At 36.1% G+C, this 23,876-nt stretch overlaps 1 protein-coding gene across 1 annotated transcript in view; it reads left to right on the top strand.

Moving 5' to 3' along the window:
* The window catches only part of KCNH8 (potassium voltage-gated channel subfamily H member 8), a 197,443-nt gene that overhangs the window by 40,408 nt on the left and 133,159 nt on the right, over nt 1-23,876 (top strand). The window contains exon 2 of the mRNA XM_075747138.1: nt 20,391-20,624. Coding sequence (XP_075603253.1) covers nt 20,391-20,624 — 234 coding nt within the window. The remainder of the gene's footprint in view (nt 1-20,390; nt 20,625-23,876) is intronic.

Raw genomic sequence — 23,876 nt, 5'->3', positions numbered from 1 at the left:
TAATAAAGAATAGGAATTTAGAATTATAAGGGATTTCCTGAGTCACTGAAAAAAGTATCTTACTGTTGCAGACAACACATCATGTAATTTCTTTACATTTTTTTCAGTTTAATCTTCAAACTGGATTTGTGGGGGGGTGGTGCTCTGTTTCAGAGAAAGTGTTGTCCCTTTACACATGCTGGGGCTCCTCCAGAGTCTGACATTTGGTGGAAATTAGGATACATTTTTCCAACGCATAACTACATAAAGACAAAAGTTCCTATCTTTTCTTATTCACCCCACTTACTCTTTCTCACACACAGAAGCCATATGTCTTCTCAGTCTTTATTTTGCCAAACAAAATTCTGCTCTTTCTCTTTCTATTCCTACATTTCCCACAATTTTCCTAGTTTTGTACCTGTATAAATTTGAAGCAGTGTAAAATTCCCTGTTAAAATCTTGCAGTGTGTCTCTAACGTTATTCAGGACTTCGAGAGCTTTGTGATAGGACAAGGCAAGGTCAAGGCAGAGAGGTAAAAGATTCACCTTACTCATTAAGTATTTATAGAATGTATACCATAGAATAAATACTGTCTGTATAGACAGTAGTATATACTAATCTTCGTATCAAGTACAGACATCTTGCTAGCTGCAATCAATGGTTATTGATTCAAACAACTGATAGGGTTGGCAATGATTTTGTGACTACAGTTGACTGCTTCGTAGCTGGCATTGGTACCTTTAATTGTTTATTTATCAGTACAAACTTAGTCAAAATTCCTGAAAGAGGGCCAGGATGGAAGCTTTTATCCTATGCTCTATGATACTTAATATGTTTCATGATATGCTTTTGGCCTAAACTAACCTCTGTTTTCACATATAGTGCCAAAGAAAGATACAGGAAAAAGGCTCATTCTGAATAGGCAGTAAGAATGAGGTTGCTCTGATATTTGTTGCCTAGGTTTTTCGTTTGTTTGCTTGTTTGTTTTGTTTGTGGATTTGCTTTTTTTTTTTTTCTTTTTTTTTTGGGGGGTGGGGGAAAGTTAAATGAAGAGGTGGTAGCTATATGAATAAGAAATGTACTGTGCCATTGACCTCAGAGCCAGAGAATGGTCCTGGATTTGTATTTTTTTTTAAATATAGATGCAGCCTTTGAGATCTGCTTCATTGTTAAGCCGAGTGAGAAAGCTTGGTCTATGATTAACCGTTAACTAATTCTTTTTCTGAAATCCTGTATTTATGAAATCTGAGGAGGTGCTCATCTATAACACCGTCTAGAAGAATAGGTCAGAAGATGTAAACAAGAGAGTACTGTATAAGTCTGGTTTTGGTAACATTTTTTCTATTCTCCACATTACAAAAAGCTTGAGCTTTGTAGAAATAATTATGTTGCATGTCAGGCATCAGGGAATTAACATCAGATCTTAACAAAGATGGTTTTTATCCATAATTACTTGTAACATCAGTGTGTGTGTGTAACGCTTTTCTCTTTCAAAACACTGTATAAATACAATCTAATTAATTTTGGAATCTACTAATAAATATTCCATCGTGCTCCAGAAATCTGGAGAGTCAGACTTGCATAGGACAAAGAGGAGCCTACAGTGGCAGCCATGCCACAGAAGGACATCATTTAAAAGATAGACAGCCAAAATTGTCCTCTGTTCCAGTTATTAGAACATTTGAAACTATGGTGGTGTCATTATTAAAAAATATTATTATTATATGCACAAGGCAGCTTCTTCTTGTGTAGTCTTTGGAAAGGAAAAAACACAACACAAACCAAGACACCACCACCACCCCAAAAAAAACCAACACCCCCCCCCCCCCAAAAAAAAAACCCACCCAGAAGCATAAATAATACCTGTTTCATTCCAATTGAAATATTCAGCCAAAAATAATGAGGAAAAAGTGAATGATGTTTAGGCTACAGGTGTAAGATATTTGGGGGGTTTATTTTTCTCTTAAAAGTAGATAGCATTTTACAGCAAGTCTAAATATCAGGAAGAGGTTGAAGTTGGAGGGAATAATTTCTGTTTTGAGACCTCAGCAAAGAAAAATGCCCATGTTTACCATCCTGAATTACTGTGTTACTACTGGGACAATACTCACAATAAAATCCAGTTGAAAGAAGGAGGTTTGTATGGAACGACTTAAAGAATACTGGGTTTTGAAAACTCCCAGAGACAATTTAGTCAGTCCATTAGCCTCTACATAAAATTTCTGGAGAAATCGGAAGAGTTAGGGGTGACTCAGACCCAAAATGCACAACAGCCTGGGGTTTTGATGACTCTGAATGGCTCAGTCTCTCTCTGACTCAGTGAATATTATCTTTCATGTGGAACAGACAAGACTGAGGGACAGAAATTGAATACACACTCTCATAATTCATGTACTTACAGATACAACCCGTTTGGGATCAAATCCTGCATGCTAGATGAGTGTCCCATCTTTTCAGCTTCTGATTATCAGGGAAAAAGGGAGGAAGGCAATCAGCACAAAGATATATGTAACTCTCCCTTTCTATTTTGGCAGGGGAGGCTTCTCATGTGGAACAACATCTGTATTTCCAGACTACAGCATTTTTTACAAAATTGGCTCTCTGTTCTCAGGGTGCTCCATCCCATGGGGTTACAGGGCTTTGTCTGCGAGTTTCCAATCTAAATCTTGTTTCAAGCTCGCTGTTGGATTTATAACTGACAATCACTGCTGTGCCTCTTCTACATATGCCTCTTGTTACCACTCAGGTTTATGCTTCTATGGTGTAATAAACTTGAATTATACACTGTATCTAGAGACCACTTTTAAACTGCACTTTATAGTTAATAAATGCAGCCACTCCATAAGCATTGCTTTTAAATCAGAACTGACAAGGTAGAATATGTATTAAATGCATACTTAATTGACTGAACAACTCTAATTTCATTTGTTCTAAGAATTGAATCCAGAACAAATAAATGTCAGCTTTAAAATAGGGATGTCCTGCCTGTCTGCTGCCTCTCTTCACACATAATGGGCAGTCTGATCATTCAGAAATGGGCTGCCATATAAGACTTAGCCAGTTTATTGATATCTGCTTATATCGTGCATTTTAATGCAGATAATTGTTGCATTCCTATGAGTTTTTATTAGCTGACTTGCCAAATATTTTTAAATAATTGGTAAGTAGTTGTTGCAAGTGACATAGTGACTGCTTAATTAGCACTTACTTCTGTCTATGTGCTTGAAGAAATGTAAGAATACATTTTCTGTTTGACCCAGCTTCAGTTAAGGGTATTCTGCTTATTCTTTTTAATCTTGAGGTTGAGCGCAATGTCTCATTTCCTGTAGTTTAAAGCAAGCTATTAACTTCATTCAGCTTTCCCCAGTCTTGATCAATCTCTTCAAAATGACAATCTACTGGGAAGGGAGAGGAGTGGGTAAATATTGGTAAGGAAAGCTGCCTCATGTCCTGTACGTATAGCACAGAACTCTTGTTTTATTAGTGGATAAAACAGTTGGCTGTCAGGAAGGTTATCTACCCTTTGCTCTCTGAAACTGTTGTAATTCACAATATAACTGGCTGCAGAAATAGGTCACAAAGAATTAATTTCCAAGCTCAAATATAGTCCACAAACACTAACTTTAGTCTTTACGTTCCAGTTTTCAGCTCAGTTGCAGGCAGTGCCTTTGCATCCTTGTTCAATAATCTTCTGACTGGGAATGTGGGAATGGAAAATAGCTTGAGTTAGCAGTATGAAGCTGGAGAAAGTAATCAGAAAAAATAAATGAGAAAAATTAGAGAGGAAGGAAGGAACAAAGGGGAGATACTAGAAATCAGGTAAGTAAAATAAACATGAGAGGTAAAGAAGTATCAATCTATCCCATGCGAAATACCCCAAACCCCAAAGCAAAAAAAAATCCAAACGACCCCCCCACCCCAGCATAATAATCCAGAGGAACCTAGTGTTTTATCTGGGAGGTCTGCAACCCATTTTGATGTAATTCAGTCTGAGCACTGATTCTCAAGCACAAACCTACTATAATTGTTTCTGTGTTTTGATTAGTTTTGAATTTTCTGTTTACTTCAGTTCTATTTTACTTAACTTCTGGCAAAAGAACAGCTGCTAAAATTGCAAAATAATCTTTAATAATCAGGCCTGTGGACTGGGTATTAAACAACCAGTCTCATCCAGCAGACCTTGTATGCTGGAGCACAGTCAGCTCAGACAGCAGAGTTTCATCCAGACACGGGTCGCTTAACAAAACCCATCAAAAGTCCTACCCCTTGTCTTGTAAAAAGACTGCATTAGTAGTAATGAAGAATATGCCCTTGCTCTCCAAAGTCTCTTTATTTTTTCTGCTGTTAGTGATTTGCAAATAGATGCTGTATTGTAGAGGTTTGACACCTGCAAGAGTGAAGAAGTTGAATTAACTTCTAATCTGGTGTCAGGGAAAATGTTGATTTAGTTACAGTTGTTGGAGAGGGGGAAAAAAAAAAAAAGGGGATTTTAAAGAAATTGAACCAAGATATGACTCAGTATGCAATTGCACCGGAGATCTCAAAAGACATAAACACTCCAATCTAAACTTTGCATAATGCTCAACTTCTTAGTGATTGGAAAAATCATGTTATTAGCGAAATTGTGAAAGTTGCAAAAGTCCTTCATCTGAAATGTCTTTTCAATGAAAAATCTTTTGAACAGTCTATTAATGCATTTTTAGAGATGCCACTGGTGTTGTTTTTCTTTTAGAGTTTATAAATGTTCAAAGTGTATTAATTTACCAAGCAGTTTGCCCGTTTGATATTATTGTACTCTCTCCCCTAGACAGCCACAGATGACAAACCTACCAACGCATGCTTTAAGCTTGCCATACATTTTTCAGACTGACAGCTGAATGTTGTTTGGCACTATTGTTTTGCAGGGAGAAGGAATTTAAAATGTGAAACAACAACAATCCAAAAATAGCAAGAGAATAGTGTAACATCTGTTCTGAAATGGAATAAAACAGTTTATAAAAGAGAGAATGTGGAAGTTTAGAAACAGTTTTATTTATTGACACTAGAATTAACAGCAACCTAAAATGATTATTGCCTTAGTTACCGTTTCAGTGTTTCTCTTTGATAACAATATTATAATTTAATAAAAGTGGTTAATTGCTAGATTGTGATCCTAAAATTATTGTCTCTCCTTGAGTCTGTACAGAAAATATTTTCTATGAGATGCAAATGTATATTATTGAAATCAGAATCTAATTTGCCAGCTGCTGGGGAAAAAAAGTGCTGGATTCAACTGAAACACTTTTGAAAAGTGTTGATGCTTAATCTAAGTTTCCAGAATCCATCTCTTCTAGAATAAGGTATTTTTTTTTACTGTCAAATGAGTTGCCCTGGACATGTACCAGAGTAATTAATAATATGGAAAATGAGATTTTAAACATATATATACCTAAGGATGAAGATGATAAACCTATTTTTGAAACTGGAAAAAAAACATATATTGATTAAAATGGCATTCATTCCTTCTCATTATGAACTTTTTTCATTAGGGAAACAAGGAGAGGAAATAATGATGCATATCAGGAAAGGTTTTGGTTTCATTTTCCTCTCCTCTCCTCCCCTCCCCTCGCCTTGCTTCTTACCTTTATATTGATTAGTAAAGTATGTTTGAGTAGTAATAGCAGAGCTTTAATCTCTCTCTTTTTTTTAATATCATGATTTTGTTGTGCATGTTTTTGACTCTGAAGAAACATTATAAAAGGCCAAACAGATTGCACTTGAACAAGATTTTATTCTGATTCATTCTACTGAAGATTTTCAGATAGACTCAGGATGTGTCTTGTTTAATGGTTGGACTTGATGATCTTAAAGGTCTTTTCCAACCTAAACGATTCTATGATTCTATCTGTTATATGGAAAATAATTGTGGGAAGGGAAAGTGTACAGTTTAATCACAGGTTGCTAATTTCATACTCACAAGAATAATCTTTTTTAATGTATATTGTGACAGGCAATATAAGATGATAGATCCAGAGACAACTTTTACAGCAGTTTGAAATCAAAGTGAAAAAAAAAGGGATGGTGGAGGAAATAGTAATAATAGGAACAAAAGGGTACTTCAGCATCATTGCTCTCACTACTCTTGCATGAATCCTATGAAGGAGTATAACCAGGATTTACATCTCCAGTCAACAGCAAGCTTGAGTGTTTCTATTTTAGCTATTACTTTCCAGTTATGGATGTGCTATCTTTGAACCATTAACAGTGGCATTTAATTTTGAGCAGATTACCATCCCAAAGGAAGAATTAAGTTGACAAATCACATCTTTTTAACTTAAAACAAAAATCGCAGTAAAAAACCCCAGTGACTGAAATGGCTTACATGTATAATAAGAAAATTAAGTATCTGCTTGTGGACAAATACTCTGAGGAGTGTCACATCTGATCTGGGCTCTTCTGGCCAGTAAAATTACAGAAATATAGATACTGGACACTTATACTGTGCAGTGGGGAACTAAAGCAAAAACCTTCAGATCAGCAAAACCTGAGCATATTTTAATAATTCCAGAGTGTTGTTTTTACTGATTTGGTACAGTTCTAAACCTATATCAAGAAAACTAAGTTTGTTTAGAGATTTTTTGCTTTCAGTATTTTCATTATGTAACACCATTGCATTATCCTAAAACTCTGAGAGAAAGATTAAAACTAATATAACCATAGCAAGCACTTTTTTTTGTCCTGGTTCCAAGAAAACAAGATGCATGCTGTATTACACACTGTCAGTTCCCCTCCCACTTCCTCAGAACATCATAAACTTAAGAACTTGCTGGATGATTAAAGAAATAGTAAGTTTGTGCAATAACTTGCTGAAGAAGCAACCAGAAGCCATATAAAATATTTAAAGCCATTTGTTTGGCTCTCAGCACCTGAGAAGAAGTTCCACGTTGCTTACTCATGTCTTGGGCAGAAGATGTCTGGCTCCTGTCCCCCCAGCAACCCAACCAGCACGCACACCTCAACTGTCCAGGAAAACGTGCTCTGCCACTTTGTGTGAGAGCTGAAAGCAGACTAAAATAGATAGAAGAAAGGGAGGAACTGGGTGAATTGTGAGGGGTGTGTGTAGCAGGTGAGGAATACTGCGGTAGAGAAGGAAGAGGATTTAAGTGCTATGGTATAAGAAAAGGAATTATGAAGATGATCTTGTCATAGTGGACTGCAGTTAAGAAGTGAGTGGCTAGGAGATGCAAATCCTATTAGAAAACCTCAAGTTTCAGTTCTCTCTCAGCTGATACTTAAGGAGGTAGTAGACTTGCTGTAACCCCTTTGTGAAAGGTTTCCTTAGGACTTTTTTTCCTTGCAAATATTCCCAAAGTTTGAACTCAAATATAGGAAATGCAAGTGCAAAGCAGCAAGCATGCATGCACCTCATCTTGCGCTCAGAACAAAACTGAACCTGGACGTTGGGTGAAATCACCAGGCGGTACGTCACTAACGGTGTCAGTTAACCATCAGTAATCCTGTGTTCTGAGAGATGGGGTGCTGAATGCAGCAGGACATCAGTGGGACACATCTGTCTCATGGTTGAGAGACAGGCTTCCTGTGAATTATAATATTCTTGAAATGTTTTATAGATTGCATATTAATCTTCATATGAATGTGTTCTCCGTTTACTTGTCGTTTAGCACAGAGAAAATACTTTAGGAAACGAAACATCTCAGTTACAGAAATATTGTGACATGATCATTACAAATCTCACATACTCATGTAACAAGATAAGTGTTTGGCCAGATATTGGTTTTTTGATTTTATTTTTTTTTTAAGATTTGTTTAGAAATAAATCATACTGGGTTTTGAAATTTAAAAAATGGGTCATTTGTCTCTTTAATTTGGTTTCAGTTACAGAAAGTGAAGTAAGACTTAGTCATTAGTTTTACCAGCTGAATAGACTGGCTCAATCAGCATCAGCTCCCACTTCTTCAAGTTTGAAATAGCATAACTAAGAGCAATGCCTGAAAATGTCTGGCATGTTAGTAAGAAATGGAGCAACAACTAATTAACAAAAGTTAAACATTCAAATTATTGTATACAAAATATATTGAAAAATGTGAATGTTGTTGAGTTTTAACCAAAAGCATGATGACATAGTACAGGAATATATTTGTAAAGTGAAATCTTTAAGGTTGCCTCTCTTAACAAAAGAAAATATTAAACATATGCTGTATAGTTTCCTTCACTTCTTGTGGAAGCTCAAATTTGTACAGTTCATTGCTAGGTTATTCAGTTTTTTACTGTGGGTATATAGCTGATAGCAGATTATGTTTTTGTCCTACCTCTTGAAGACTGAGCTAAGATCAAGGAGCTCAAACTCTGAACAAGGCTAGTCATTCTCTTCTAGGAAAGCCTAAATGGAAGAGAAAATTGTTCAGGAAGAAGATTAGTTATTAAATTCTGTGAAGGCAGTGGTCGATGTGACTAACCCTTGTGTGTTATAACATTTTAATACAGTAGATCAAAGATCAAGAATATGTGAATCTCAGATCCTTGCTTAGTTCAAGTTTGAGGCAAATGCTATTTCTATCCCACTCTAATTAGCTCCTATTTCCTAAATCCAGTCAGAGACAGCTACCATAAAAATCAACATAAAGTCCCTTTCTTGGGGATTCAGACTGCTCAAAGAATTGAGCGATAGTTCTGGGGACTGCAATGGCAGTGGAGGCCACAACAGGTGGGTAAGCAAATGAGAAATAAGCTTCTCAGATGTTTAAAGCAGAGGACCTGGATGACCTCTATAACTGAAAAAAATTGCTGAGAGTGCCTCTGAAGAAGGAAATGTAGGGCCTACAGCATGGATTTTGGTCCTCTAACTGCCATTCATACTTTACCTATCTACTCATTTATGAAAAAATGTGGAAGAAAAGCCCAGCTAAAAATTCTTTCCTGAAACATCACCAGTATATTACTTTCCAGTGGTCTAAGCATATTTACTCTTCTTGCATGCTGCAAAAATGTTGGTTAATCCATTATTGAAGCTACATCCTGAGAAGAACAAAAGCTTTGGGAAATGGTTTTCTTTATTTCTTTTCTTAATTGATTTTTTTTCTCTGTGTTCTGTTTTACATTTTCATTACTGTGTCATATGAAATGGTAAAAAGAAATAGCTTATCCTTATTACTTTTGGTTTCTTTTTTTATAAAGCCACAAATATACTTAATGAAAATCCTTTTATTTCAAATTTTCATATATCTATTTAAACTGTTGCATTTCATGCATATTTCACTATTTGACTAATTTTTTTAAAGACATACCCTTCTGAAGCAGAGGTTATATGAACAAGGTAGTTTAAAAAGCAAATTTAAATGTTAATTAAAAGCTAGTTAGTAGCACTTCCAGAGAAATAACTAATATATTTCCTGCTTCTGAAGAACCCTTTGAAATATAGTGGATTAGTTGGTGGGTTAGAAAGATGGGGAATCTTTGCTCTTGGACAAGTTTGCAAAATCCAAAACTTAGTCTTATAACAGTATTGCAGTTAATTTTGAAGGATTATAATGAACTGAATATTTTTATTTATTGAACAATAAACTTCAAGATATTATTGAAAAAACCCCTCATGATGGTATTGATAATAAAAATATTTTAATAATATCTACAAAACACTGTTTATGTAATTTTCCCTTTGGAATTTCTTTAATGAAGTAGAGTGAGGAAGCAAAGCAAAGAGGTTAATGATCTGACCTGTGCAGACAGCTGTATCCCACAGCATCCTCTAGAAATGGCAAGCTAATTATGTTGATAGAAACTGTCTTTCCTGAATTCCTCTTTTTTCTTTTTTTTCCTTTTTTTTATTTCTTTTCTCTCTCCCACTTTTTGTTGTCTCTTAAGTTACCTTTTGGTTCATGATTTAGGCAGTTTAGGGCTATTTTTTAATATATGTGCTCATAAAATGTCCTAGAACATGAGTCTAACAAAGTGCAAGTAGTTAATAATACTGACAGAAGTATGCCAGCACCAACAACTAGTGAGGAATGAAATAAATAACAATTAAAAAGGGGAACAGAACCAAGTTTCAGAGTTCTGTCTCCTGGAGTGAAAATAAGCGAGTCTTGCTTACTTTAATATTCAAGGCTTTGTTATTAGAATGGGAAATCAAGGCAATAAACCATCTGTCTTTCCTGAGAGAAGACTGACCAACTTGTCCTGAAGCAAGAGAAGCTCTTGGGCAGCCCTGTGAAGGTTCTTTCCATCTAAGCTGAGGCTAAAACCTATTTGAAAGTCTTATGAAAGAGAAAAATGAAACAAGTAAATCCTGGAAGTGTTCTAAAAGGGTTGGGAGACTTTTATCCCTCTTCTGAATGAATCCAAATGTATTACTGCATCAGATGCTGGCTTGTTATTTAGTGCTTGGATGATTGCCTTGATGAGAGACTTCATTTTTCCCTGAAACATATTTTCTTTTTGGCTCCTGCTGTGGCTGCTCAGTTTTCCACTGACGTAACTCCCACACAGGAGTCCACATTAACACAGAAAATAGTGCGGCAGCACTCAGGTTCTGACAGGTTTGTTAAAAGAAGACCTTTTTCTGTAATGTCTTGTCCTTGAGCTGCTCCCCAGATTGCTTCCTACCGCAGGCTGCTTTGACCCAGAGTGGGTTACATTTGTTATCGTACAAAGAATTAGTGAAACTCACCTACCACCTGCTGACCTCTAAAGGGAGAGATCCCATGCCTCTTCCCCCTCTTCATCTTTCTCCTCTTCCTCTTCCATGCTGCTCTCCCCCTGTCCATTACACTGAAATTCTGCTCCCATCTGACTGCAGGGTTCAGCCTGCTAATCCAGCAGGACTTTAACCCAAGATAAAAAAAATGAGAGCACTTCTTTACTGAATTAGTTTATGAGGTCAGATGGGTGACACAAACAGCATGAGGGACTGGGAAAGCCTGCATAGGCAAGAGCAGAGGATGAGAGTAAGGAAGGAGTAGGAAGTTTGTGTTGCACAAAAGATGCTGAGACAGGCTTACATACATAGAGGTTTTGTAGTGGAGCCCAGAGCTGACGGCATACATTAACTCTGAAAAGCAGATTTAGGAGAAGACTAAAACAACAAAGAAGAGAGAGAGTGCAAAGGGAAAAGGAAAACTCTCCCCAGTGGCCAGCTGGGAGAAGCAGTGACAGGATCCCTAGAAGAGGTCTGGGCATTTCTCCAGTGCAGCAAATGGCAGTGAAGATGATGATTTTTCACCTTATTTTCCCCTAGTGCTCTATACTTTTATCAGGACCTCCTCTACTCCGCCCTCCCCCTCCCCCCCCCCCCGCCCCAGGTTCCCATTAAATTATGACATTAGCACTGATTTGGGGAAGGAAGCTGGTGAAGGGTCTAGAGCACAAGCCTTATGAGGAGCGGCTGAGGGAACTGGGGTTGTTTAGCCTGGAGAAGAGGAGGCTGAGGGGAGACCTTATGGCTCTCTACAACTGCCTGAAAGGAGGTTGTAGCTGGGTGGGTGTCAGTCTTTTCTCCCAAGTAAGAAAACAACAGGACAGGAGGAAATAGTCTCAAGCAGTCCCAGGGGAGGTTTAGATTGGACATTAGGAAAAATTTCTTCACTGGCAGGGTTGTCAAGCATTGGAACAGGCTGCCTTGGGAAGTGGTTGAGTCACCATCCCTGGGGGTATTTAAAAGATGTGTAGATGTGTCGCTTAGGGACATGGTTTACTGATGGACTTGGCAGTGCCAGGTTAACGGTTGGACTTGATGATCTTAAAGGTCTTTTCCAGCCAAAACAGTTTTATGACTGGGATACGTGAATTAGCTGGCAATGATGTGTATTTATTGCTTCTTAAGCTTGTGCGTACACCTATTACGGGTTAATATTGATTGAATACTTAAATTACTATTATTTACTTAGTTGGTTTTTGTTCTCTCTAATAAATTAAAATCTATGAAGCAAGATAAGGGGACAACAGGAATGAAGGGGTCGTTCTTAGAGCAGTGATAGATGCTTCCTGTGAAAGCGCACCTCTATTCAGGCTTGCAGGTGCAAGATTGTGAGAACAACAATATAAGAAGAAGCGTATGAGAAGAATAAAGGAAAAAATAATATTACAGAGGCTCTGACAACACTACCTCAACAGTGCAGATAAAGGTTATGGGGCTGCAAGTAGCAGTCCCATAGCATTACTGAGACTAAAGCACTATGGTTCCTAAGGCACTGCACATTTGTTACTATTTTTGATGTAAATCTGCTATACTATATGTTTTCTCATTATATTTATGTGTTGAAAATGTTTTCTTTATGTACTTACTGATAACTTTCTTTTGTATATAGAATCTGCTGTACCACAGTGTTTTTCTAGGGTCACTTCCAAAGAGGAAACAAATTTCCACAAAACCTACTCATTTCAAGTGGTAAAATGAAACTTTCTCAACAGTAGTTAAGTAGTTCAACCCTATTGTAAAGAAATCCAGCTACTTATTTCTAGTATTGTTGGTATCAGCATATTTTCCAATCCCTGATCTACTACTCCATAATCAACATAGTCTCATAAGAAGAAAGGAGCGTTAGATTTCAGAAGCAGGAACATGGTCTTTTAAAGACATTTCACACTGGGTTCAAAATATTTAGTTTATGTTCTTCTCAGGTGTCTGAGAACAGCTTGTTAATATATTTCCTGTACACTTCGACAAAATCTGTTAGTAACATCCATGACACCTGGCTGCTCAGATACATCGCAACATCACTAGCAGTATGGACAAATATCCAAAGGACTATCCACTGCAGTAGTCTTATAAAGAGTTCATCAGGCATACCTAGTAAAGGCATGTGTAGTACACTAACACCACAAAATATTATGCAATGGTGAAAGTACGGTATGTCTGTAAACTGAATGCCAATTGTGAGTAGGTGACATAGTGCTTAAAACAGCTGTAGGCAAGCCAGCTTTCAACTCCTTATTTCATTCTTATTTCAGATAAGTGATAAAGGATGGTGTGGGCAGGATCACATTGGTAAATGTTTGACAAGGATGTGGCTCTTGTCTTTGAAAATGTTTCTGTTCAGGAGGACTGTTCATCTGACAACCTTTCTCTCAGTAGAACACTTGAAACCAAATCATGATCCCAGGCTCTTAAATCATTAGGCTATATGATTTGAGTGTATGAGAACTCAATGTGTTAGTTTGACTTATAGCAATTCTATTCCTACCATTTCAGGTGAATTTTAAATCAACATAACAGTCTGAAAAAAACCAGAACATTAAATATAGCTAGGTTACACAAATGGTTCTTCTGCCTGGTAGACAAACTTAAAATTTCCATTTATTTTCTTGGAGAAATTGCAAAACATGCTTCCTTTGGAGGCAGGAATCAGCACTCTGCTCTCCAGTGGACACCCACAGAAAATACCAAACAGCAGCATAGCTCCCATCTCAGGAATAGAGGGTTCAGTTCTGCCAAGTAAACATGCACCTTCAAGTCCCATTGAGAAATTTCTGGATGACACTGTGTGTGTTATAATGCACTGGCGACTCGCAAGTTGCAGTGTCTCGTCACTGCTAATGTCTTCTTTTTTCTGTCTTTTCCCTCAGCAAGTGCTGTTTCACTTGCAGCATTTCAATTCATATAAAACTGCACACTAGCATGTAAGTATTTGGCCACTGCAATACAGCTTTTTGAGTTACCTCAGCACTGTGTGCTGGCAGTCACTGCACAATCAATAACAAATAAAGCTAATCAAATAGAATTATTTTTTTTTTACTGAAAAATATTTTTTATTTTTTCAAACTCAACACTGCTTAAGTGTGGGAAAAGAAATATTTAATTGTTGTTCCACATAATATATGTGTAATGTGAACATGTAATTCCAGGTAAATATAAAGAAAAAAGTGAAAAGACATATCTTAGACTAGTTAATATTTCCTTCTGAGGAAAAGATATAGATATCTGCTTCTGCTAGTGGAGTTGAATTTTGAAGAACTTCAAAGTTATCTCTGCTAAAAGTTCCTCTCCTTTACTATAGTTCATCCATTACAATTGCATTGATTGATAATTTAAAAGGTATTCTGTAATGATATAACAGCGTTGCTACTGTGTGAACAAAGTCCTTTTCATCCTTATACTCTAGAATTCAGGTAGATGCAAATGAGATTGGGATTAGAAAAGGAATAAGAACAGACACAGATTTCTAATGGAGTAGGAAATTAAATTTTTTTCTTTTCTTTTTTTTTTTTTTTTTTTTTTCCCCTTCTCTAGGATCCCAGGAGCCCATTTGACCATAAGGGTTAATTTTTATTTTGTTTTTTATTTTATTTCCCTCTGATACTGTCTGGCTTTTTACTCTGCTTTGTTCTAGGAATAGGTACTTTGATAGATCATGAAGAAAGCTGCAGTCATTATTCTAGTATTGACCTGATGCACTAATGGCATTGAAGGCTGGGTTCAAGATCATCAAACACTGAGTCTCTTATATAGCTTATGATCTGTGTTTATCAATAAGTCTAGGAGATGATTTAGCATTCAGTGCCCAAGCGTTGCTTAGATGTCTCTACACTGAACTGCATTACCGATTAACTCTTTTTGTAGCTATAAATATTGTATACAGTAAAGCATTTTCACTGTCAGACTAAATAGCATTGTAAATGTAAAGTGAAAGGTTGATTCCTTAGCTGCTGAATTCAGAACCTTTCTACATATTGGGAATTCATTTTGGCAATGCAGGTTAAGTGGGAATTACGGCAGCTCAACCTTGAGCTGAGCCCATAGAGCTAGGTACTTCAAATATTGTTTTTCTACTCTGAATTTGTTACAGTTACCCAATTTTATGACTACATTTCCTTGTAATTTCAGCCTTTATTTTAAATGACTTTGCCAATTAAATCAATTATATAGCTTATAATGATAGCTCCTTTGTTCATCAGTCCATATTTGTACTTTATTATGCAATAGTTCTACCTTTTATTGTACTATTGTAAATTCACTGGAATATACAATATTTTTTCAGTGAAGAGTGGAAAGAGATACCAGTATAATCAATTTACTTCCTTTCTAACTCACCTAGAGCTGGATAAATCTTAACCTCACATTAGTGACCCAGTTAACTGTACTGAGATTTTCAAGAACTTTAATATTTGGAAGGGTATGCGTGATAAAATAATTTTGTTCTCAATCAGATTCAAAGCATAGTAGTTGACTCCAATTAAACTCACTTGCATCTAAATGTGCTGACATAAAGCTAAATGTTTTCATATGCTGTTTTAATCATTCAGGTACTCGTAACTGTTAATGTGGTCATGTTCTCTGTAACAGTAATTTGTGTGAAACTGGAATGAGATTTCTCTTGTTAAATTGCCCATGTAGGAACTGTGAAATCAAAGCTAAATGTAGTAAATCCTTTCATCTAGAAGAATTATTGACTATTCTCCATTCAATAGAGTAACTCTGTGACTTACTTGTTTAATTAATGCAGCTTCTTTGATTGCTAGGTGTTGTGGTTTAACCTGGCAGGTAGTTAAACACCACACAACCGTTCCCTCCCTTCCCCCCTCCCCACTTTGTCCCCCGTGGGATGGGGGAGGGAATCAAGGAGAAAAAAGTAAAATTTGTGAGTTGAGATAAAGACAGTTTAATAGGACAGCAAAGGAAGATAAAATAATAGTAATAGAATATACAGACCAGGTGATGCACAATGCAATTGTCACCATCCGCTGACCGATGCCCTGCCTGTCCCCAAGCAGTGATTGGCTGTCTGGCCAATTCCCTTCAGTTATATCTGAGCATGATGTCACATGGTACAGAATATCTCTTTGGCCAGTTGGGGTCAGCTGTCATGGCTGTGCCCCCTTCCCAACTTCTTGTGTACCCCTAGCCTACTCGCTTGCAGGGCATGAGAAGCTGAAAAGTTCTCGACTTCTTAGTATAAGCACTACTTATCAACAACTAAAATATCAGTGTGTTACCAGTATTATTCTCATACTAAATCCAAAACACAGCACTACACCAGCTACTAGGAAGAAAATTAACTCTATCCCAGCTGCAACCAGGACAACAGGGTTGGGGTTTTTTTTCTTTTGTATTTTTTCTTCCTTGATAATTCATAAATAATTGAATATTTAAAATTAGAATGATGGTTGGCTGCGCTTAGTTGCACAAGTCAGATGAATGTTCTCTTCATTGATAAAGATGAAGACTTGCAGAAACCACCTGGACTTTGAAAAGAGCCATTACAAGAACTGAGGAAGCACAACGATGAGATTTATAGCAGACATAGCTACAGTATTAAGGCAAAATCTCTTTTGTCATTTTTTGCTAAATAAGATGACAGTAAGATTTATCAAGGGAGTGTTGAGTTTAATTGTAACATGGTCTCATTACAAACAGTCAGATAAATTGTGTGCATTAATTATGAAGCAGATAATTGCATAATGGCCTTTTCCTTTAATTATCTCAATTCTAAAACTCTGTCATGGGATGTTTAACGAACCTGCCTCTCTGTATCGAATGGCCTGTGATATAAATTTCTGTTTCTTAGGTTATAATTTTTGGGTATCAGTATAGTCATTGAAACAGAGTAACGGTGTGTAAGCTTGTGACTGAAGGTGTGGTTAGCATGGTTCTGGTTCAGCTTGTTTAATTGTCTCTGAGTTTATGCTATGTGCCTGGCACAAGTTTCTGGAAACTGTGCAAGTCTTCTGTTGACCAGTGTCCTATCCGCTCCAGTATGTCCTGCTTCCAAAGTAAATGTGGGCATGCAAGCTCCTAATATTCTTCCTTCAAGCTTTCATATGAAAAAAGTAATTTTATCTTCATAGAAAATGAACATAAAGGAAAAGAAGCATAGTTGAAACAAATCTGCTTTTAAATTGTGCTGAATACTTGTGCAGTACCTCTGTCATATTCATCCATTGCTGCTGACTTGCTGCTAAAGGAAAACTTAGTGAATGTTGTTGGATTTCTTTGTGCCTAGGCTTCTTGTCCCATCTTTAACAGAAACACTTTTAAATCATCCTTTACACATAACATACAGGCTTGAACATACAGCCAAATATTTTTATCCAAAGCTAATAGAAAAATACACATTTTGAGTATTTTTATTTATTTTGCACAGACTTACAGCACTTAACAATTTCTGAGCTAAAGAACCATGGTTCTGTCAAAATCTGTTCTTTCAGGTTGTATGGAGATTTGCAGAAGTCCTGATCCGTTGTTGCAAATGCCCTGTACTTCTAAACAGTTCAAAAGACTCAAGGTTACATCTTTATCAATAGATCTTGAATTTAGCTTGAACATGTTTTCTTGTCTAAAAAAAACCAAAAACCCACAGCATCCTACCAGTAACCTAGTACTGTCTCCTGACCATCAAGTCCAACCAACTTGAAAAAAACTAACTTAATATTCATGCTGATGTGCTGAAAGAACAATATAGAATTCAATGACTTCTTTATTTTTATGGAAGTGTCACAATCTACTTATAAACATCTGCCAAAATATACAGACCAATAGGTTTACATCACTCATTGCAAATTTCCTACTGTAAATTCAAAGATAAACAAAAGTGCTGTCTTCTGGTCCATAGAATTCTAATAAATTACTCTAAATAAAATGTCATTCTTCCTACTCTGGATTTTAAGATCTAGCTAGCTATCACTGAAGATCATAGAATTAAATGTTGTGTTTGTTATTTGTGTCACACTGAAGCCTGAGTGATATAAATTTCACCCTCAATTATTGTTTTTTTCAAATATTTTATGGTGCTTTATGTGCACTCGGAATAGCAAGTGATATGAAAGATTCCAAGGTATGAAAACAAATTACAGAAGTAAATAAACTTTGAACCAGAATATTTTAATATGTTTGAAGAAAAATTTTGTTATGTGCAATAAGTAAATGTTATTTATCACTTGATAAATATTACTGAAGAATTTGATGAAACTCAGATGATTATTGTGCAAAATTATGTTGCTTGATCCTTAAGTATTACAAAGAATTTTTCATATTTCATCACTTGATTTGAACTTCAAGCTCAAGAAAAACAGAAAAAAAATTTCTGATTGTACTTTCTTGAAGCTGATGCTTTACTGTTGTACTGAAAAAGTTCAGCAAAATTAGACTTACAAACCTTATCAGACATCTGCTGATGTTAATGGGAAGATTGCCTCTTATTCTAGCTGGCACTAGATTGTACTTCCAGAAGTAAATTGTTTTCTGCTATGAATGATAAATGACTGAAAGTATTCTGGGTTTATTTTGATGTAAATGACAGAAGAGTTTGGCCATCTTAAATTTTTCATAAGATCATGAAATGCTTGGTAAGCTCCAGTGTATTTCTGTTTGTATTGATATTCAAACACTCCTGCACCCTGAGAGCACCCTCCCTACCCTTTCTGTCCTTTCAGTGTTCTGTATTCTGCTTCATGCAATTCACAACAATTAGAATTTAAAAAAAAAAAAAAAAAAAAAAAAGGAGTCTTTGTATCACATAATTATATCTTAAACAATAAGAAAACCAGGAGAAAATTAATTTGATAGCTACAGATGTATTTGGAATGTATGATCTGCAGGTCTTACACTGTAACATCACCATTAAACTGCAGTGCAAGCATATGATTTTAATTCTTTTGGCAGTGTTGGGATTTAGTTTTGTGTTGACAGGGGGAGCAGCATGTCAGTGTATGAATGGTAATGATACTTATTCCCTAGTTAGGCAAATAAAAATGACAGGCTAAGTCAAGCACTACACTGAACCAGAATGCATTTTTAAATCACATTATTTGGTAAAAGAACAGTCTGGTTTAATATCACAATCATTTATTGAAAGACTTTGATTAGATTTAAGCAAAAGGTAATTGAAGCAAAGTCTTAAGAGTAAATCGATCATTTAATAAATCTCAGCATTGTCATTGAAATACTGAAATCTTAGCAGTATCAGCCATAGTTCTTTATCCTTTGGCTAAATAAAGAGTAATGTAGCTGAAGTTGTTGGAATTTCATGGATGTAGACCTCTTGTGAGAGTTAAGGCTGAAACAGACCTATTTTTTCCCTATTTTAGTCTGTGAGTACTGTCCCTCACTTCCCTATTCATGAATAATATATCCTTGTATGGGGATTAGGCATATCAACCTGAGTTTTCCATTAAAATAATTCATTTTTTCTCTTTAATTTTATGAATATTTGTCAAGGGATTCTGGGTTAGTTGATAGTATTTTCCCTTAATACACACACATGAATCCACATACACATAATTCTGAAAAATGAGAGTTATCTGTCTTGGGACTAGACTGCTCCTAGGCTCCCGCTAGCTAGCTGTCAGGTAAATATTCCTTAATAAGCAATAGGCAAAAAATAGTCTTTCCTCCCTTGATGTGAAATGTAGACAGACTCCTTCCACAACACTTCCCCCCCCCCCCCCCCCACTTCAAGATAAGGAAACACAGGCAAAAAACACTATATGAGAACTTCATATATTGTCTGGAAAGGGTCTCCATGCTAAATTTAAAAGACCATAAAGTGCTAGAGTTGATGATGATGATGACAGTATAAGGCACAAAACCTTCAAAGACACTACAGCAAGGGATGGAAATGAGCTATTGGGCTGCCAGATTTGCCAAAGATTTTAACTCACATTAGAACATTGCTTTTTGTTCATTGATGTGCATGTCAATATACTATTCTTGAATTTATCATATATGTTAATTGCATCTTTAACACTCTGTAAAATTATAAAGTGCTTTAAGGTGTAACAGGGTAATAAGTCTGTGATGTGTCTGTTTCATATGGAAGAAGAACGGTAGGGTTCTGGAAGAGAGCTGACAGTGCTTTTGGATGAAATCTTTTCCGTAAAAAAAAAAAAAAAAAAAAAAAGAGAGAGAGAGAAAACAAAGGACAAACAATTCCATGTAGCCCCAGAATGTCCCTCAACTCTACTTTTAATGATTGCTTTGCAAAAATATATGAAAAAAAATAGATTGAGTGTTGATGAAGATCAACTTTATCTTATTGGGAGCATAGATTAGCTTTTTTTAAGATATAACTGTGTCTGTTGAGAGTGCAGAGGAGTCTGAGTGGCAGCATAACATAGCACCTTTGAAATTTCTCCAAAGCTTCCATGTTTGTCACCAGTCTTTGCTCAAGTGGTTGTTTTATTGTGCTAACATCCATCCCAGAGACAGTTATCACAAATTATTGCTTGAGGATGCAATGAGGCAAGCTGTACATAGCCATGAAGAACTATTGTATGGAGGTGCTCTGTGGAATGTTAGACTTGATTTCACTTCAGACTAATGGTCTAAAACCAAAAGTTGCATTCTTGCTTGCAGGCGGTTGGGATTTTGTTTTTTGATGTATGTCCAGTTGTACCTTCCTATGAAGCTAAAGGAAGTAGTATTATGTCAAACAATGTAGAATTCAGACTGTAATTCAAGTTTTACTTTTGTGTTCTGCAGATAGTAACTTCATCCTTGCAAATGCTCAGGTGGCTAAGGGATTCCCTATTGTTTACTGCTCAGATGGCTTCTGTGAGCTTGCTGGATTTGCACGAACTGAAGTCATGCAGAAGAGCTGCAGCTGTAAATTTTTACTTGGTGCTGAAACAAATGAGCAGATGATTCTTCAAATTGAGAAATCATTGGAGGAAAAGGTAGAATTCAAGGGAGAAATCATGTTCTATAAGAAGAATGGTAAGTTTTTCTTTCTTGTTTTGTTAGTCCCAAAGAATGAATGTTAATGCATAGAATATATAATATGCATTTCTATGTAATGATTTTGTATGCGTATAATGGGACCTACAGGAATAGATTTGAATAAAGACAGTTGGGTGCACATTAAGACTGTGTTTATATTAGTGTTACTGATTTTATATAACTATATAAGTTACAAAGCTGCATAGAAGAAATTCAGGGTCCTAAACTGCATTGTGAGACATTGTGTTATCTGTACTCAATATTACACTGTGGTTTCTACTTTTTCTTGTTCTGAAGACCTTTATCCCTTATTGCTGAAACTGTAATTCAAAAATTAGTACTCACCATAAGGTATTGGTTATGTAAATTTTTCAGTCCTATCAATAAAATGCTCAGAACTTTGAATGATTCAAGTGACTCATTCTCCACAGTCACTATATATAAATACAATAATAATGATTTTCAGAAATGCATAAGTACTCTAAGTAAAATTTATATTTAAATTTGTTTTGTCACATTAAAAAAAAATGATCATTAAGCAACTCCATAGAACAGTAAATTTCAAGTTGCACTGCCAAAGCTTTCACTCCTATGATAGAGCATTTATAAGGACAATTTCATAGTCAAGATGAGTGAGCGACGGAAGAAAGCACCCATGATCCACACTTATCAGCTTGTTTCATTTATATCAGGCTTCTTCACTGTAGCTATTCTGTAAATGTTTACACTGCCATCATTCATGTGATCTTCAAGGAGGTGACGCTAAGTGTGAGATACTGACAGGACTGCAACCACCCCGGTGCTATAGGAGCCTTCACATGTGTTTAACGATCCATAGGCTTAATGGATCCCTGGGTGCCTGTGGAGTATCACCTTCTGTTTTATTATATGGCTAGAATTTCTGTGCATATGTTTACGCCATGTGTTTTCCTCATAGATCCTACTTATGTCTTGCTAAGGAAACATTTTCCTCTCAAATATTATTGTTATTATATTAAATGTTTTGAAAAGTTATTTTCTAGAAGTAAAAGGTGTATATTGACAAGAAGATAGTCAGTGATTTAAGGTGTTAGAAGGCAGCCTCGCTTTCCCTCACTTATACAAAAGAGAGAAATGTTGCTTAGCTGCCTTGTGTTTGTGACTGCTCTTTTTCCCAGTATGAAATTCTGAAGTTATTCTGAAGATGCTGCTAACTGCTCCCACCTCTTGTCATTCTGGGGAGGCCTGAGGGGGGTGTTTGTTGTTGTTGTTTTTTAACATTTAGAAGAGATTGCCATAGTTCCTTGAATTCATGTTTCAGGAAGGTTATTCAAATAAAGTAGTGTCAAATTTGTAAATCATGTCTGAATGTAGGGAAAAAAACCTATCTTCATCCCAAAAGATACGAGCTGATTTTCTCCAGTATTGTATAGTGACTAGTGGGCACAGTGAGATTTCAATGTATGCAAATGAAAAAAGTAAAGCTAACATATTCATTTCACTGTTTTGGTCCCGAATGATAAATTGTGATTCCTTTGCACTATGAAGGGGTGCTTCAAACCTATAATAGGTATGATTAATGCAGGCAGAAAGAAATTGCAGATCAATTTGCTTATCAATGAAGTACCTGAACCACAGACAAATAGGTATAGAGAAATTGTTTAGGATAGAAGAATTCCCACAACCCATCCTACTTGCATCCCTGTGTATAATTTGACTGGAAGCTATTCCAAGACATTTTCTGAGTATGAATAAATTTCCCAGACTGCCTATTATATTTTTCATTTTCATGTATTTCTGTACCATTGGGAAAAAGAAATGAATAGGTATTAAAATAACATGAGACTGTTCTTGAATAATAGGAAAATTTATCTCAAAAAATAGTCTTGTTTTTTCAACAGAGCTGCAAAGTGCAGACACCAAATTCGGTAAATCATCTATTTTAGATCATTGTTTTGCGTTTAGGTTTTGTGGGTTTTTTTCCACAAGAAAAATTGAACTTCTGAAGCAGTTAGGCTTATTCAACATTGTGGAGCGGGAGAAGCAATTCTTTGTGGCAGAAAATTGTTCTAAAAATATTTTAAGATATAAGAACTTTGGGAATAATGGTTCCAGAATGATTGTATGGATATCTTCAGGCTTACCTGATATTGAAAATAATTGTCACCTGGGCTATTGCCCAGTGCAATGTTAGGAACATAGGTCAGTGGGAGACAAATAACTAGCAATACCTAGCTGCCATAGGGTTACCTTTCTGTGTCCTGTTAGGACTTTAGGGTGTCATAGTGAAACTAGGTATGTGGCTTTGGTCCACTATTCAGAGGTACAGCCTTGCTCTGCAGTCCTAGCTACAAGACCAAACGAATACTTCCAGAGATAACTTCAGGGATAGAAGTTCATCTTCAGGGGTAATTCTGAGCTCACAGAATAGGCTGAAACATCCCTCAGCATACTTCTTAACAGCTTAATAAAGAGTACAACGTTATGGTAAGAAAGTACGATGAGGGAAATGGATGTATGAACACAATAACTTATTCTTGGTTTCTTCTTCTGGATTTGATCTAAAATGTAGAAGCTACAATTTATCTACTTTTTTTTTTTTTTTTTTCCATGTGTGTCTCATCTTTTGAGAAAGAAATTCAAGCTTCCAAAACTGAATCTGGGTTGATTTCTGAATTGCCACATATTTCAATATTTTTAATTTGATTTAAACTCAGTTTAAACTAATTTAGTTTTTATCATTACATTAGTTTGTTCATTCTAAACAAGTAGTGATTCAGGCTTGGGACTTAAAGCTTTTACTAGTTTTGATCTGAATTTAGTAAGCTTGAATATGGGGCCTTTCACATTTACTTAACCATCATTTAAGAATTCACATAGCACTTCTGCTCAGTATTTGTTGGGTAAAAGAATAATTGTTATAACTAAAGCAACTGCAGCAACCCACATGCAATTTCATGGAAGTTACAGACTGCTCTGAGCTGACACTGCAGCAAGTAAGAGTGGTGTGCAAGGAGTTGGGTAGGGAGTTGAGTAAGATGGGTTACCTGTCCATGGGATGAAATGCAGGATTTCATTGTCTTTGTCATTTGGGTTTGGATCTTAACAGAAGAATGGTCTTCACCAGTTGTACTCTGACCAAATTAGAAAACAATCCTCCTGGAATGACTGGAAGTGGATGGGAACTTTTCTCTATGTGTGTTCTCCTTTGGGCATTTTAATGAATCCTTAGAATAGCATAAACTGGCCATACCTTCTCATCCAGGATAT

The sequence above is a fragment of the Balearica regulorum genome, chromosome 2 (assembly GCF_011004875.1).
Source record: "Balearica regulorum gibbericeps isolate bBalReg1 chromosome 2, bBalReg1.pri, whole genome shotgun sequence".
Classification (NCBI taxonomy): domain Eukaryota; kingdom Metazoa; phylum Chordata; class Aves; order Gruiformes; family Gruidae; genus Balearica; species Balearica regulorum.
Note: the sequence above shows the minus strand (reverse complement) of the source record. Positions and strands in the feature narration are given on the sequence as shown.